The sequence below is a fragment of the Nanorana parkeri genome, unplaced genomic scaffold, assembly GCF_000935625.1.
Source record: "Nanorana parkeri isolate BGI_ZX_2015 unplaced genomic scaffold, ASM93562v1 scaffold53, whole genome shotgun sequence".
Taxonomy (NCBI): domain Eukaryota; kingdom Metazoa; phylum Chordata; class Amphibia; order Anura; family Dicroglossidae; genus Nanorana; species Nanorana parkeri.
This window is the reverse complement of record NW_017306321.1, coordinates 1,952,960-1,967,445: the sequence shown is the minus strand read 5'-3', so window position 1 is coordinate 1,967,445 and position 14,486 is coordinate 1,952,960. Positions and strand designations below refer to the sequence as shown.

Here is a 14,486-nt window from a genome sequence, read left to right as displayed (position 1 = left end):
TATAGAATAGATGTTCGCACCTGTAGTAGGGCTCAGCAGCAATAGTGTACAGCACTTTGTCCTGATGGGCTTTGCAATCATGTGATCACCGCAATTATCTAGATGAGATATGTCACCAACACACCAGCATGAAATGCTGCAACATAAATAGGCTCGCTCCCTACCTCATGTGACAGGGCTGGGCCAATCACCAGGCACCAGGCAGATGGGAGCGAGTCACATGATTAGCAGTGTCCCGCAAGTTTTGAGTAATTGTCCCAGAAACTGAATTGAGCTGTGGGGGTGTGAAGGAATGGGGAGCATGTGCTGCTGGGAAGGAGGGAGAGTAGAATTAATCTGTTTGCTCTGCATAGATAAAGGAAAGTGTCACTTTGAATGCATGTGAAGAAAAATGATGAGAACAGGGGTAGGAAACTCCAGCTGTTGTGGAACTACAAGGCCCAAGAGGCATTGCAAGACTCTGACAACCACAGGCATGACTCGCAGAGGCATTATGGGACTTGTAGTGTCACCACTGGTGGAGTGGCAAAGTTGCCTACCCCTGCTATAGAGCTTCCTTGGCTTATTGTAGTAGACTGAACCGATCATAGAGAATATCGGTGGCATACTGCTCTCCACACCGGTGGTCTCGGTCCAACAACCTCCTCCAAAATATTTCTGCACCTCGGAGAACGTCTTCTGTTTGTATCAGCAATAGAAGGGAAGCCCCAGTCATGAGACCGGATGTGAGCAGGCAAAGTCACATACCCTGCAAGACATGATTAGAAACAAAGGAAGGAAGGCAGGCCGTGTTTAGGGAAATCCTCCGCTGTTTTCTGCAGAGCCATGTACAAATAGCAGAACTTTTATCTGGGCAGAGAGGAGACGCTCAGCGACAAAACACGGCCAGCTAATCAGAAGAGAATGGAGAGAACAGGAAAGCTAACGTTTCTCAACATATGGAGGAACTTTCTGCAACCTGCACATTTATATGATCCGCTCTTCAACATAATGATATTTAATATAAAAATGTTCCACGTCCTGCAGGATATATCTTTGCATGGTTTAGATTTCTGCATGCTGGTAGGCAGGCAGCTCATCTCTTTTGCCTCGGCATGGCTGCTCAAGTGACATAAATGGCTCATGTTGATGGTAGTTCTTTACAGACGCTGCGTCTGCTGTTCAAAAGAATGCCTTTGGCCTGCTTTTGTCTGCAGTTTAAATAGGAGATGATGTGATCTAAAAAATGCAGCACAAAGCAAGCCAGATCAACGCACCCTCTGAACTGTCATGTGTACTGCTCTAAGTCAATGAGATTCTGCTGACCTATGATAGACATGCATTCCAATTGCATGGCAAACGCAGGAAAACAACACCCATCGCCATGAGCCATTGTAGCTCTAGAAAGGCCAGGGCTGAAGGACTTCTGTTGTTGTGAGAGTAACTGCATTGATGCTCTGAGGGTTCCCTCTAGTGTCTATTCTAGGGATTTCTGCATTTAAAGCAATATAAGGAAAAATATGGAAGAGCAAGCTTGTAAAATGGGAAAGTCTATAAAATTGAGTAAGATATGTGTTCACTGAAAACACACTAGGCTGTACCTTTTAAAGAAATCTGAAGTGAGAGAAATACAATGGTTGGCATTGCTGACAACCTTTAAATGCTAGTTGCCTGGCTACCTATGGCCTCAGCCATTTCTGAATTACTGATCCAGAAAACGTGATCTGTAAGCTTATTTTGGGTTATTTATTCAGAAGGTGCTGAACCCACTGGATTGAAATGACAGCGCATGCAGAGCAAGCAACAGGTTCACTTACCTGCCACCCTCCCCATCTGCACATATACTTATCTGACCTTGGCACCCCCCTTCCCCCATCACCACGCCATTCATCCACTAGGAGTGAAGGGAAATACCTAGTCCTTCGGAGTATTGGGAGCATGTGACTTGCTCCCCCTTCTCCCATTTGGCACTGGTACTTGGTGATCGCTCATGCACCCATTGCTGTCCTATAAAGGCGGGGAGAGAATTCTTAGCGCTGTGTAAGCTCCAAGGGATTCTTCTCTTCAGTCCCTAATGGCTGAACATAGTGGCGGAGCAAAAGGAAGGCGTCTATACGCACCTTGGGGCGTGCCACAGTTATACTTTGCACAGGGAAGGCTCAGATTTATGTTAATACTGCAACTTTATAATGTTATGCAATGGAATAAAATTGCTCTTTTCTCTTCTGCCAGGTCTCTTGCCGATATCGATCGTGATGGGAAGCTGAAAGCAGATGAGTTTGTGCTGGCAATGCATTTAACTGACATGGCAAAAGCCGGCCAGCCTCTCCCGTTGACTCTGCCCCTCGATTTTGTACCCCCTTCATTCCGGTATGTACTTTTTTATTCATATAAAATTTGTAGGGCTGCGGAAATTAACGATTAATTACTCGCTTAATCGTTAATTTTTGATCAATTAAAATTATTGTGATCAGTAATGAAAACACTCACCTCTCCGTCGGCTTCCGGGTCTTCCAGGAGTCCCGTCGGAGATCCGGTGACGTCACGGACATCGACGTCACCGGACTCCTCCCCCCTTACCTTCTTTAGCCGACGGAGCCACTTGGGCAAGTGACCGATCGAAAGTTCGAACTTGTCGAGTTCTGCGACCGTCTGACTTCCCGTTTCGTTACAACTAAGAGGTTTGCCCAAGAAACTTGTTCTGCACGAGCGCCAGCCAAGGCATTGGTCTATACACATACACCACAGCAATGAAGTAATAAAATGAGCTAGGATCACAGTAATCCAGCACGTTATTAATCTCACGTGCCCCACTCAAGCGGCGGGCATATTGAGTGGGGCACGTGAGATTAATAACATACAGATCCAACTACTTTTCAGCTAAAAGTGGTTGAATCTGTATGTGCGTTTATAATTAATCGAAATTACTCGATTTAAAAAAAATTTGATTAATCGAAAACCAAAATTTTAATCAGTACCAGCCCTACAAATTTGAGAAGTGAGAAGCAGATTTTAGGGGACATTGACCCCTTCTTATTTGTTCTCGTTGTGTAATATCTTCCTGTCTAGTTCCTACCACAGTCATATGCATATATTATTGTATTTTTAGCACTTATGTCTTGCGGCACTGGGGTCCTTGGTTTGAATCATGGCCAGGATCTTATCTGCATGGAGTTTGGGTGTTCGCACTGTGCTTGCATGGGTTTCCTCCAGATACAAGACATGGTGGTAGGTTAATTGGTTCCAGTATGTGTGTACAATTGGCTATGGCAGGGCTGGACAAATCCCAAGAGCCAGGTAGCCAAGGCTCCTTAAAAAATACAGGTAGCGCCTTACATCTGAGGTATTCTCCCGTTGTTAATTGAGCCGGCTCTTAAAAAAATCCTTCTGGCTCTTCAAAATGAACGGACTGGCTCCTGAATTCCATATTAATTTGTCCACCCCTGGGCTAAGCGCATGAGCTATCATTTCATAAAGACTATGGTCCACTTCCTCAGGAAGGACACCGGATAATAATCTACAATAAATACATACAAAATTAACATTTTATATAATAAATGTCATGTTTTCAATGCAGAAATTCAGGTCCCTTACATTATTACAGATTGTGTGGATAGTTACTTCTCTGATCTGCCGCAAGGCAGCAAGTGGTCTCTCCTGCAGTTTATCTGTAGAGTTCAGGCTCTGGTAACGGAACTCCGGTACAGCACAAAGTACTGATAAGAGATGGGAACGAGGCCTGTGCTGCTTCCTTTTATATGATACCAACTGCTTCTCTTTAAAGATACTCTAGGATCAGGACAAAAAGTATATACAGGCAGTGCACAGCTGTAACTACATGGGCTGTACCGGGTGTATGAGGAGGGCAAGGTAAGTACACTAGCAGCTAATACACACGGTAATCACATGGGCAGTGCTGGGTGTATAAGTAGAGCAAAGTGAATCCACTAGCAGCTAATACATATGGTAACTACATGGGCAGTAATGGTATATGAGCAGGGCAAAGTGAGTACACTAGCAGCTTATACACAGCTGTAGCTACATGGGCTGTGCTGAGTGTATGGGGAGGTCAAGGAGAATATGCTAGCAGCTAATACACAGCTGCAACTACAAGAGCTGTACTGGATGTATGAGGAGGGCAAGGTGAGCAGACTAGCGGCTAATACACAGCTGTAGCTACATGGGCTGTACTGGATGTATGAGGAGGGCAAGGTGAGTGCACAGCAGTTAATACACAGCTGCAACTACATGGGCTGTACTGGGTGTATGAAGAGGGAAAGGTGAGTGCACTAGCAGTTAAATACACAGCTGCAACTACATGGGCTGTACTGGGTGTATGAGGAGGGTAAGGTGAGTACCCTAGCAGCTAATACACAGGTCTAACTATGTGGGCTGTACTGGGTGTATGAGGAGGGGAAGGTGAGTACACTAGAAGTTAATACACATCTGTAATTACATGGGCTGTGCTGGGTGTATGAGGAGGGCAAGGTGAGTACATAGTGATGCCTAGTTAACTGGCAAAGGCACTTCTATATACTCCTTCTACCTTATTGATGAAGGATTTCATCTTATTAAAGGAGAACTATGGGGGTCAGTGTTTTTCCCCATAGTTCTCCTTAGGGTAACGGGAGGACACAAACTAGCGTCCTCCCGTTACCCTAAGCTCACTATACCGCGAGCTACAGCTCGCGGTATACTGAGACGCCGCAGCTGGAGCGGATCACGACTTACATGACGGGATCCGCCCAGCTGCGTGAGTGACAGCTGGCTCTGCCTATCTAGAGGCAGAGCCAGCTGTACCCTCCCCCGTCCGTTCCGCCAGTCAGCGCTGGCAGATCGGAGCGGGGAGAGGGGAATCCAGCCCCTCCCCCTGTCACAGCAGAGAGCCGTGACAGGATCGAGAGGCGAGCGAACCCGGTATGTGTTCGCTCACCTCCCGATCTACTGAGCCGACCTGTGACAGTCTCATTGTCACAGGTCGGCTAGAACTATGAGGTGAGTGAAAAGCACTCACCTCATAGTTCTCTAAGTGCAGTGACACATTGCAACCAATCCTTTTTCTCTCTGCTGAATTCAGAACAGTTCTAGAAAGGTTCTGATTATTTTCTTTTAATTGCTGCAATAATCTTTTCATTCAGTATGGTTGTGTGTGTGTGTGAGATGTAATATTGCCAGCACACAGCTCCAGTGTGGAGTTTTGACATCAAATGATATATAATGTCATCTTCAGTATAGCTGAACGTTGTGTTGGCCCTTTTAGGCATATTTACATGCTGTTGTAATGTGAGTCCCTGTATTGTTGACCAGAAAAAGACATCATGCATCTGCCTTTAAGAGTCATGCCTGTGGCCGTCGGAGTATTGCAATGTCTAAAGGGATTTGTAGTTCCACAGCAGCTGGAGGGCTGGAGTTTGCCTATCCCTGCTGTAGAAGATAGTCGCCTGCATGCGATAGGCAGGCCATCATACTGTATGGGAGCTGCAGACAGATGGGCAGTCTTGAAAAGAACGCTGGATCTTGTTGGGTTGCCAATAAAGAAATGGCTGCACCAGGCAGTGAAGAGCCACTAGGGTCTGTTTTTTCTTTAACTATTATTGAGATAGGCGGAAGAGGATATTTTTTTACTTAAACCTGAAGTGATCTATTAAAGTGGACCTAGAACCAAACAATTTTTTCATGTTACACGCATGCGTGGCAAGTAATGTGTAAGCGTATCACTTCCAGCTATTTATTATTTCTCACACAGATCACAGTACGCCCCCTTGTCAAAGCCTTTATCTCTTTTTCTTAATAGACGGATGGAGCCATCTTTGTTCAGACATCATCCAGGGTCAGCATCTACTTCCTGGACTGAGATGCTGGCTCAGAGGTGTTAGCATTGTATAAATGCGGGTGCATGTGTAGTTCTAAAGCCGTGACACACTGCACACGAAGCCGTGTAGAGCGAAGCAAAGCTGTCAGGCATGGAGCTATGCTTGCTCGCATCGTGACGCACGGATTTATACACGCAAGTTGATTGGCTGAAGATGACATTTTTCACCTCTGCACGCTCAGCTATGCGAGCTTTCGCAAGCTGACGTATCGTAGAGAAAAATACTTGACACACTGCACACGAAGGCAGCGTTTCACCGATCCGCTTCGCGTGCAGTGTGTGTCAGTGCCTGCCTTAAATGTCTGCAAGAGATCAGTTTCCTTCTGAAGTCTCTCAACCTTTTTGTGACTGGCTGCAGAACTTTAATGTTGCAGACTGATGACATCATCTTTGCCCTAGGCAAAGTCACTGGACTTCAGCTAAAGGACTGCTCTTTAAAAGAGTTGTGAAGTCCTAGCTCATACTATTCTGTTATACCATCAGCATTGTAATAGGAATACATACTAGAGTTGGTTTTGGTAATGCAATCAAAGCTTACTTTGTGCAGATATTGGTGTTTTCAAAGTCTCATTTATTTGATTTTTTTTTTTTTTTTAGTGGTTCAGATTTCATCAATGGAACACTGCCCACCTACCATCTGATGCAGGAAGAGGATCCCCCTCAGAAGAAGACAACAGGTGATATCTGCAGTCTAGATAATCTGATTATTAACCTCTTTCTAATGCTGTTCATGTGTTCTGGCCTAATCACTTTATAGGTATAATGACTGGTGATGTCTATGTACATGGACTGTAGTATCTGGCTTAGCCAGGCGTGTCTCGTCTTGTGCAGAAGACCTTGCATGGTGCCAGTATATGAAATGTAACTGTTTGCATTGAGCTTGTGTGGGTTTCTTCCAGATGCTCCAGTTTCCTCCCACACTCCAAAGACATGCTGGAAGGTTAATTGGCTTCTGTCTAAATTGGCCCTGTATGCATGTGAGATAGGGCCCTTAGGTTGTGAACTCCTTGAGGGCAGAAACTGTTGTGAATGTACAGTGTGTAAAGCCCGGTATAAATTTACGGCACTATATAAATGCCTCTAATGAATAAATGTGCTGATTGTTGTCACTTCTTGTGAGGACCAGGCTTTTGGAGGGCCAAGAACTGTGCTGTATCTGTACACCATATGTGTCTGACCTTCTTTCTGAGAGCATGGACCTGAATTCTGGTGGTGCCTTGGGTGGCTCTACTGAAATATCTAATAGTACCCAACTATCTGGCCTATTTGCTATGCTTCTTCATGTAGGTCATGCCCTGTGGTTCGCTCTTTGTGTATAAACAAAGCTTCTTGCAGACTCTCTGCTGATGAACTAGGCCTTGCATGGTATGGGTGTGCTTTTGTTTTGGCTATTTACGCAGAGAATCCAGCTTTGCTTTCTGTTTTTGTACTTGCACACCTGATAAGCCACGTTCTTTACAATAAAACATCTGTGGCTGGATTTTAAAGCAACCTTTGAAGAAAGGAGAAAGGAGAACATGGAGAGAGGTAACCAAGAACTGGAGAAGAGGCGCCAGTTCCTGCTTGAGCAGCAGCAGAGGGAGGCTGAACGAAAGGCTCGGAAGGAAAGAGAAGAACAGGAGCGCAGAGAGAGAGAGCAGCAAGAGCAGGAACGCAAGAAGCAGCTGGAGATGGAGAGGCGTCTGGAGAAACAGCGTGAACTTGAGAGGCAAAGGGAGGAGGAGAAGAGGAAGGAGATTGAGAGGAGAGAGGTCAGTCCTCTATGTGATAATGAGACTCCTGAACCTTTATGATATCAGATTCATGCTATGTTTTTAAACACATAAAAAGGAGGCTCCAACTGGTTCTGTGGGCAGTTCAGTTTTAGACCAGGAGTTCTAAACCTTTTATTAGTACAGGCTCCCAATAGATTGCACAGTATGTCTCCATACCCACGCCACTGGACTGTCATCATCATCGGTCCTGTTCGGTACCAGTATGACGTCAAAAGATGTCAGTAGCTTGATGTTGCTTAACATATAGATAGATAGGGGCAGAGCAGTTTAGAAATGTATTTTATGATTATTCTTATTTGTATAAAAATTAAAAATAGTTCTATACTCCCATCATTTGGTTCCCATGACTCAAGGGGTATGGATAATCACAGTTTAGAACTCCTGGTTTAGACTGCTGCAAAGTCTGTATCATTATACTGATGGATCACCAGAACTGATTGGTTATGTCTAAACCTGATGGGTGCAGAGTATAGAAAGCTGTCGTATAATAATTTTAGTTGAAAGAGTTTACATATCTACCTGCAGGCAGCAAAGCAAGAGCTGGAAAGGCAGAGGCAGCAAGAACTGGAGAGGATTCGCCGCCAAGAGCTGTTCAATCAGAGGAACAGAGAGCAAGAGGAAATCATCAGGCTGAAGTCTAAGAAGAAGAGCTTGCAGTTGGAGCTGGAAGCCCTGGTGAGGAATTTGGAATGCATTTTGTGTTCCTGTAATCTATACAAAAAAAACAACAAATTGCTTGAGTACAATGTTCTTCATTCTGTATAAATGCTATTAGAAGAATGCAAAAAAAAGACTATGGTGGGAGTACTTACCAACACCTGGGAGCTCTCTGCTCCCATGTTCTTAGTACTGCCATTGTCACACTAAGGGGTTAACCTTGGCCCTTTTAGACTTGCGACTTCTTCAGAGACTGCAGACACAGGGGAAAGGCGCCTGGGATACAGGTTGTATATATTTTATATGGGTTCTCGCAGTGTTTGCAGCAAGAGATATTAGAACCTAAGATATCACCTAAAGACAATGACGCCACTTGCAATCCTGCCATTGGTAGCAACATGTCAGAGGCAAGATCACTAGGAGAGCAAAGAAACAATACCCCGGCTTCTCTAGTATCCCTTCTTCAGTGGCCAGACCAGCAAAGCATCCTTTGACCCCTGCTTGTTAGCAAGACAGGTTCTGAGATTTCTGGCTTGCAAGGGAGCAGTAGAAGTAGAAGCAGATGAAGGTTGTATTTAAAGCAGGACTATACTTCCCCTTGCTCCTTTTCTGGTGCCAACATCTTGCCTGGTCTTCTTTTGAGTTTGTGATATGTTGCCATCTTGATTGGCCGCGCCAGGATGACACGATGCCAGCACATGTGCAGGGGAGTTCAACAATTCCAGCACCTGACAGATGCTGGGATTGAACACTGAGCTCCCCATGCACAGCTCAGTGTACATTCTACAGAATATTGCAAACAGAGAGAGCAGTTAATTTATAAAAATAATGCCCGTCATATAGCCTGGCGGATGCCATTTGCATGGCACTGGCGCACCTAGATGGTGCTGACAAGTATAGGAATTTACTGTACTTCTCAGTGCCATCTAGGGCACTAATGCTGTGTGAACGACCAGGCGGGGCCGAACGTTTATAAATAAACCCCCTCATATGCCTCTTCTGCAATAAAAAGCCTGCCTGGTCGCACATTTTCATATTCTATGTAAAGTTCTGCTTTAACAATCATTTTGCTAGTGAGCGGCCACCAACAACAGGATTGCTGGGTTGACATTGACCTAAGGCAAGACTTTTACATTGCTCAGTGGCAAGAACTATCCTGCCAAAACCACTACTGTGTTCCCTTTTTTATACAACATATTGTTTTGTTCAATCCTTTTTCCCCCTTAATTTAGGAGGAAAAACATCAGCAGATCACACTCAGGGTCCAGGATGTCCGAGGTAGAAAGCAAATTAAGAAAAATGAGTTGGAAAATATAGATAACAAATGTGATCTGGGAATTATAGAGATCAAGCAACTCCAGCAGCAGCTCCAGGTAATTTCTCTGTGCATTATTTTGTGTCTATTATTGTTCTGTTCCAAATGTTTCTTTATCATTAGTATTATAAAGCAAAGTCATGCACTATAGAACATGAGAATGTTGCTTATTATACAAAACTCCATTGTCTGCCCGATGGATCTTCATGATCTACCAGCATCAGCTTTGAGAGCTACTAGTAGATCACGATCTACCTAATGGGCACCCCTGTTCTAGAGCTTCAGAATTGTTGACCTCATCCGTATTTTCTTTTCTCACACCATCATCTTTTTATTCCAGGACTATCAGAATAGGTTGAGCAGTCTTGCCCCAGAAAAGCAAGCCCTGAATGAGCAGATTAAACAGTTTCAGATGGTCACTGTGACTGGTGAGTCATTTTTTGCATCTTCCTTTTGAATATTAGATGTTGGTTGTGGCAAGTTCCGGTATCGGGGTAAGTATCGGAGCATTTTGACGAGTATTTGCCCCAAATACTCGGTATATCGGTATTGGTACATCCCTAGCTAAAACTATTTCCGTTCAGGATAGAGTAGTCTATTTTCTTATATTGCATACATTTCTTGCACTTGTTATAGATCAGACGTGAAAATCCATATCCTTTTTAGCTATAAAAGAACTATTAAGCGCAGCATGCATCTGCCATGGGGGGGGGGGCTGCATCTGACTTGTGTTTCCGCTGATTGCCATGTTCAATTTGTGACAGATAACTCTAATGCCGGTTTGTTTGGCCTTCATAAGAAGACGGCAGAGAAGGATGGCATATGCCAGAGGCTGCGGGAGCAGCTGGATGCTCTGGAGAAAGAGACTTCCTCTAAAATCAAAGAGATGGACTCCTTTAACAACCAGCTGAAGGTAGGCTCACCACGGGCTGTATAGGACCATGATTATGCCGCTACTGAATATTCTTGTCCTTATTGGCTCTGATCCACCAATCGGATTCAGTCTGATTAATTGTCATATTTCACCGCAAGCTTGAATCTGATTGGTAGTTCATGGACAAGAAAAGGGGTTCATTTTCAATGCTTGTTTGAAACTGAACTCCAGACAGACAGCTAGATGCACAGAAAAAGAGTTCCTTGAGCAGAAGACCTGAAATGTATTTTTCTGCAGTTAAAAGAGAACTATGGGGTAAGTGTTTTCCCCATAGTTTTCTTTAGGGCCACGGGAGGACATATACCAACCTCCTCCCGTGACCCGAAGCTCAATATATTGCGGGCAATACCGTGAGCGCCGCAGCCGTGACGGATCCCGACATTACTGTCGAGATCCGCCCAGCTGTGTGAGTGACAGCGGGCTCTGACTATCTAGAGGCAGAGCCAGCTGTACCCTCCCCCGTCCTTTCCTCCACTCAGCGCTGGAGGATCGGAGAGGGGAGCGGGGGGAATCCCTGCTCGGAGCGGTGGCTGACACGGCTCTCTGCAGCGAGACGATCGACAAGTGAGTGGATCGGTGCATGTTTCTGCTCACTTCCCGATCGATAGAGCCGACCTGTGACAGCTTCTTTGACACAAGTCGGCTCTAACTAGGATGATGAGTTAAAATAACTCACCTCATAGATCTCCTTTAAGTAACACTTACAGGTCTTGTCTCCTTCCCTTGCCTGTGACTGGTCAGGGAAAAGAGAAGCAGCCGATGAGTTCATCTCTGTCACTCTGTTGTCTGCTCTGCATGTTCCTTATTAGAACATGACCAGATCAGCACAACTGAATGGCTTCCTGTGCTCCTGCTTTCTTCCCCACTCTGAGCTCTGCTGTACCAGGTACTGCAAAAGGCTGATACCATGCCAAATTCAGGTACTTAACAATGCTTGCATTGAAAAGAAAACATCCGTGATGTATTAAAGGAGAACTATGAGGTGAGTGCTTTTCACTCACCTCATAGTTCTAGCCGACCTGTGACAATGAGACTGTCACAGGTCGGCTCAGTAGATCGGGAGGTGAGCAAACACATACCGGGTTCGCTCACCTCTCGATCCTGTCACGGCTCTCTGCCGTGACAGGGGAGGGGCTGGATTCCCCCCTCCCCGCTCCGATCCGCCAGCGCTGACTGGCGGAACGGACGGGGGAGGGGGCGGGTACAGCTGGCTCTGCCTCTAGATAGGCAGAGCCAGCTGTCACTCACGCAGCTGGGCGGATCCAGACATAATTGTCGGGATCCGCTTCAGCTGCGGCGGCGGCTGCAGCTCGCGGTATACTGAGCTAATCGTGACGGGAGGACACTAGTTTGTGTCCTCCCGTTACCCTAAGGAGAACTATGGGGAAAAACACTGACCCCATAGTTCTACTTTAAAGAACACAAAGTTTAATTGATTGTTTTTTGTCTGCCTGAAGTTTAACTTTTATCTACTGGATTATACTGGATTTATACATATGTTTTATAAAGTTTTGTTACCTCCACCATGTAACTGGATTTTCACTGAGATCTGTGTGATTTTACTGTTTTTCCTGAATATCTATTCACTGGAATTACGATTTGCCTGATTCAGAAGATGTGTTGTACATTCACCGCAGACCTGCTTTCTTTGTTGGCATTTACCATACTCCCAAGTTGTGAATATTAGAATTATTGATTGTGAATGAGCCAACATTTTACCCTGAGCTCCGGCCTTACGCTTATTTTTGCAAAGTTGTACCGTCTCCTCTCGTGGACTGGAACTGACTCTGATTTCACTGCACACTGCAAGCTTCTCACAATGAGGGGATTTATCAAAATTGGAGCAGACAAAATCTGGAGCAGATTTGCACTGCAGCCAATCAGCTTCTCTCTCTTATTTTAAAATCTTACCTGAGCAAACTGAAGAGAGAAGCTGATTGGTTGCCATGGGCAACTTCTCGAGATTCTGGTTGCTCCAGTTTTGATCAATTCCCCTTAATGTGCATTAGAAGCTGCAGATTGGACTGGAACTGACTCTGATTTCACTGCACACTGTGAGCTTCCCACAATGTGCATGCAAAGCTGCAATGAGTCATTACCTGGCTGGAGGATGTCTAGGGAGGATAGGATCTAGCCCTATCCTCCCTAGCCTGACTGTCTCGCCCCTTTCATTGATTGGATTTCAGTCTTTCCAAACATAGAGGCTCAGCGTCACCTGTTGGTGTTAGCCCAGCTTCCTGTTTTCAGATAGTCATTTAGAGCCCCCTTCCAGCCCCTCCCACCAGCCATGATCTACCTGCATTGCACAGAGAAGTACAAAGACCCACTGGTGATGTTACTGGGTCTAAAATAAGGCCTGTAATGAAAACAAGTTTTATTTAATAATTTAATTTGCAGAATATAAGCAGAGTAAACTTCAAGTTTATTAATTGGGCCCAAAAAAAGATTCTTATGTTAGTTAACTGAGGCCCAGCATCCCCATTGGGATGAAAAGGCGCAATATATGAAGGATTATAAACGTAACTTTTTCATCTTCACATACTCCAATTGACCCAAAAGAAATAAAGTGATGATTCGAAGTTCCGACAGATCTTCATTGCCGTCTGTCTCCACTCACCTCCTCTTCCGGTCCCTAGGACAGGAAGTAAGGGGAAATCTCCAAGAGACACAAACATCACAAATGTTATTTTTGACATCTAGAGCCCATTCATACCAGGGCGGTTGTGTATCAGCGCGGTTATGCGGCTGATTTCAAAAAGGAGGTTTTCTGAGTTTTTAATTGCATTTCAGCAGCGGAAACGCAATTGAAAACGCCCACAACCACGCTGATCAGTGCGGTTCCATTGAAAGCTGTATGTAAACCGCACTGATCAGCGTGACAAAAATAGTGCACGGAGTAGTTCGGGGGGGAGGGGGGGGCGCGTCGGATCGTGTGGACATAGGCGGTCCCATGAACGGTCCCCATAGCAATGTATGGAATCGTTCATGTTGGCGGATCCGCGCGGCCACACCGCCCCGGTGTGAAAGGGGCCTCAGAAGCTCTTGTTTTGTTGCTGTGTGTGTTTGTTAGGGGGATTCCCCTCACGTCCTGTAGCAGCAACACCGTCAACTGTTGGTTGGTGTTTTGGATAATGAAAGTACCTGGCACTTTTTTTTCTTACATATGTTCCTGCAATGTTCTGTATAGTTGGTTTTCAACCCACACTGCTGGGTACTGACTGTGCTCTTCATTACCCAAACCTTGGGGTGACTACTATGCCCCAGCTATGTATCCAAATTGGTAGGTGGAAATGGACTCCCTTGTTTTACGTAAGGCAGAACCTGTGAGGGTTGAAGGATGGAAACCACTATGGTTGACCTGTTTAAAGAGACACTGTCATCTACCCATTTAGAGAGATAGCCCACCCTCCCCAACAAAGTTTACTCACTTATCCCCGCTCTCTAACCAGCTCTTCAAAGCAGGAGTCCACCATAAGTGAGATCTGGTGTCTAATGGTGTCTCAGCTTAACCGCCTGGATGACATCATTGCCCCCATGTGACCATGGTCAGATCTGGTGTTTGACCTCTGTCGCATGGGGAAGGTCCAATGTTTCCCCATACCCAAAGCCCTGCTCCATTAGAGCAATGGAGTGAGGGTTTTGATGCAGCAGAAGGCAAAGGAGCAAGGATAGATGAGTATACCATGCTATAGTTGGATGGGCTGTCATGAGGTACTGTAACTTTTTGCCTGACTGGGTAGTTGGCTGGTTCTCATTTAAAAACCTGCAAGTCCCATAGCATGCCTGACCGACATGAACCCATAATTCGCGGGTGGGTGCTGCAGTGACCACAGATGGCGCTGTAAATCAATCAGTAGAGGATGAAGATGTCACCGGCACTCCAATATTTGCTTCACATGGGTACATGCTTGTTCAAGGTCCGTGAATCCCTAAAAGGCCAGAATAATGGGGGGG

The 14,486-nt window shown here is 45.4% G+C and overlaps 1 protein-coding gene across 1 annotated transcript in view; it reads left to right on the top strand.

The window, feature by feature from the left end:
* The window catches only part of ITSN2 (intersectin 2), a 107,399-nt gene that overhangs the window by 29,280 nt on the left and 63,633 nt on the right, over positions 1–14,486 (top strand). The window contains exons 9-16 of the mRNA XM_018575523.1: positions 2,212–2,349; positions 6,449–6,528; positions 7,340–7,602; positions 8,152–8,301; positions 9,516–9,656; positions 9,939–10,013; positions 10,188–10,191; positions 10,363–10,511. Of these exons, the coding sequence (XP_018431025.1) occupies positions 2,212–2,349; positions 6,449–6,528; positions 7,340–7,602; positions 8,152–8,301; positions 9,516–9,656; positions 9,939–10,013; positions 10,188–10,191; positions 10,363–10,511 (1,000 nt within the window). The remainder of the gene's footprint in view (positions 1–2,211; positions 2,350–6,448; positions 6,529–7,339; positions 7,603–8,151; positions 8,302–9,515; positions 9,657–9,938; positions 10,014–10,187; positions 10,192–10,362; positions 10,512–14,486) is intronic.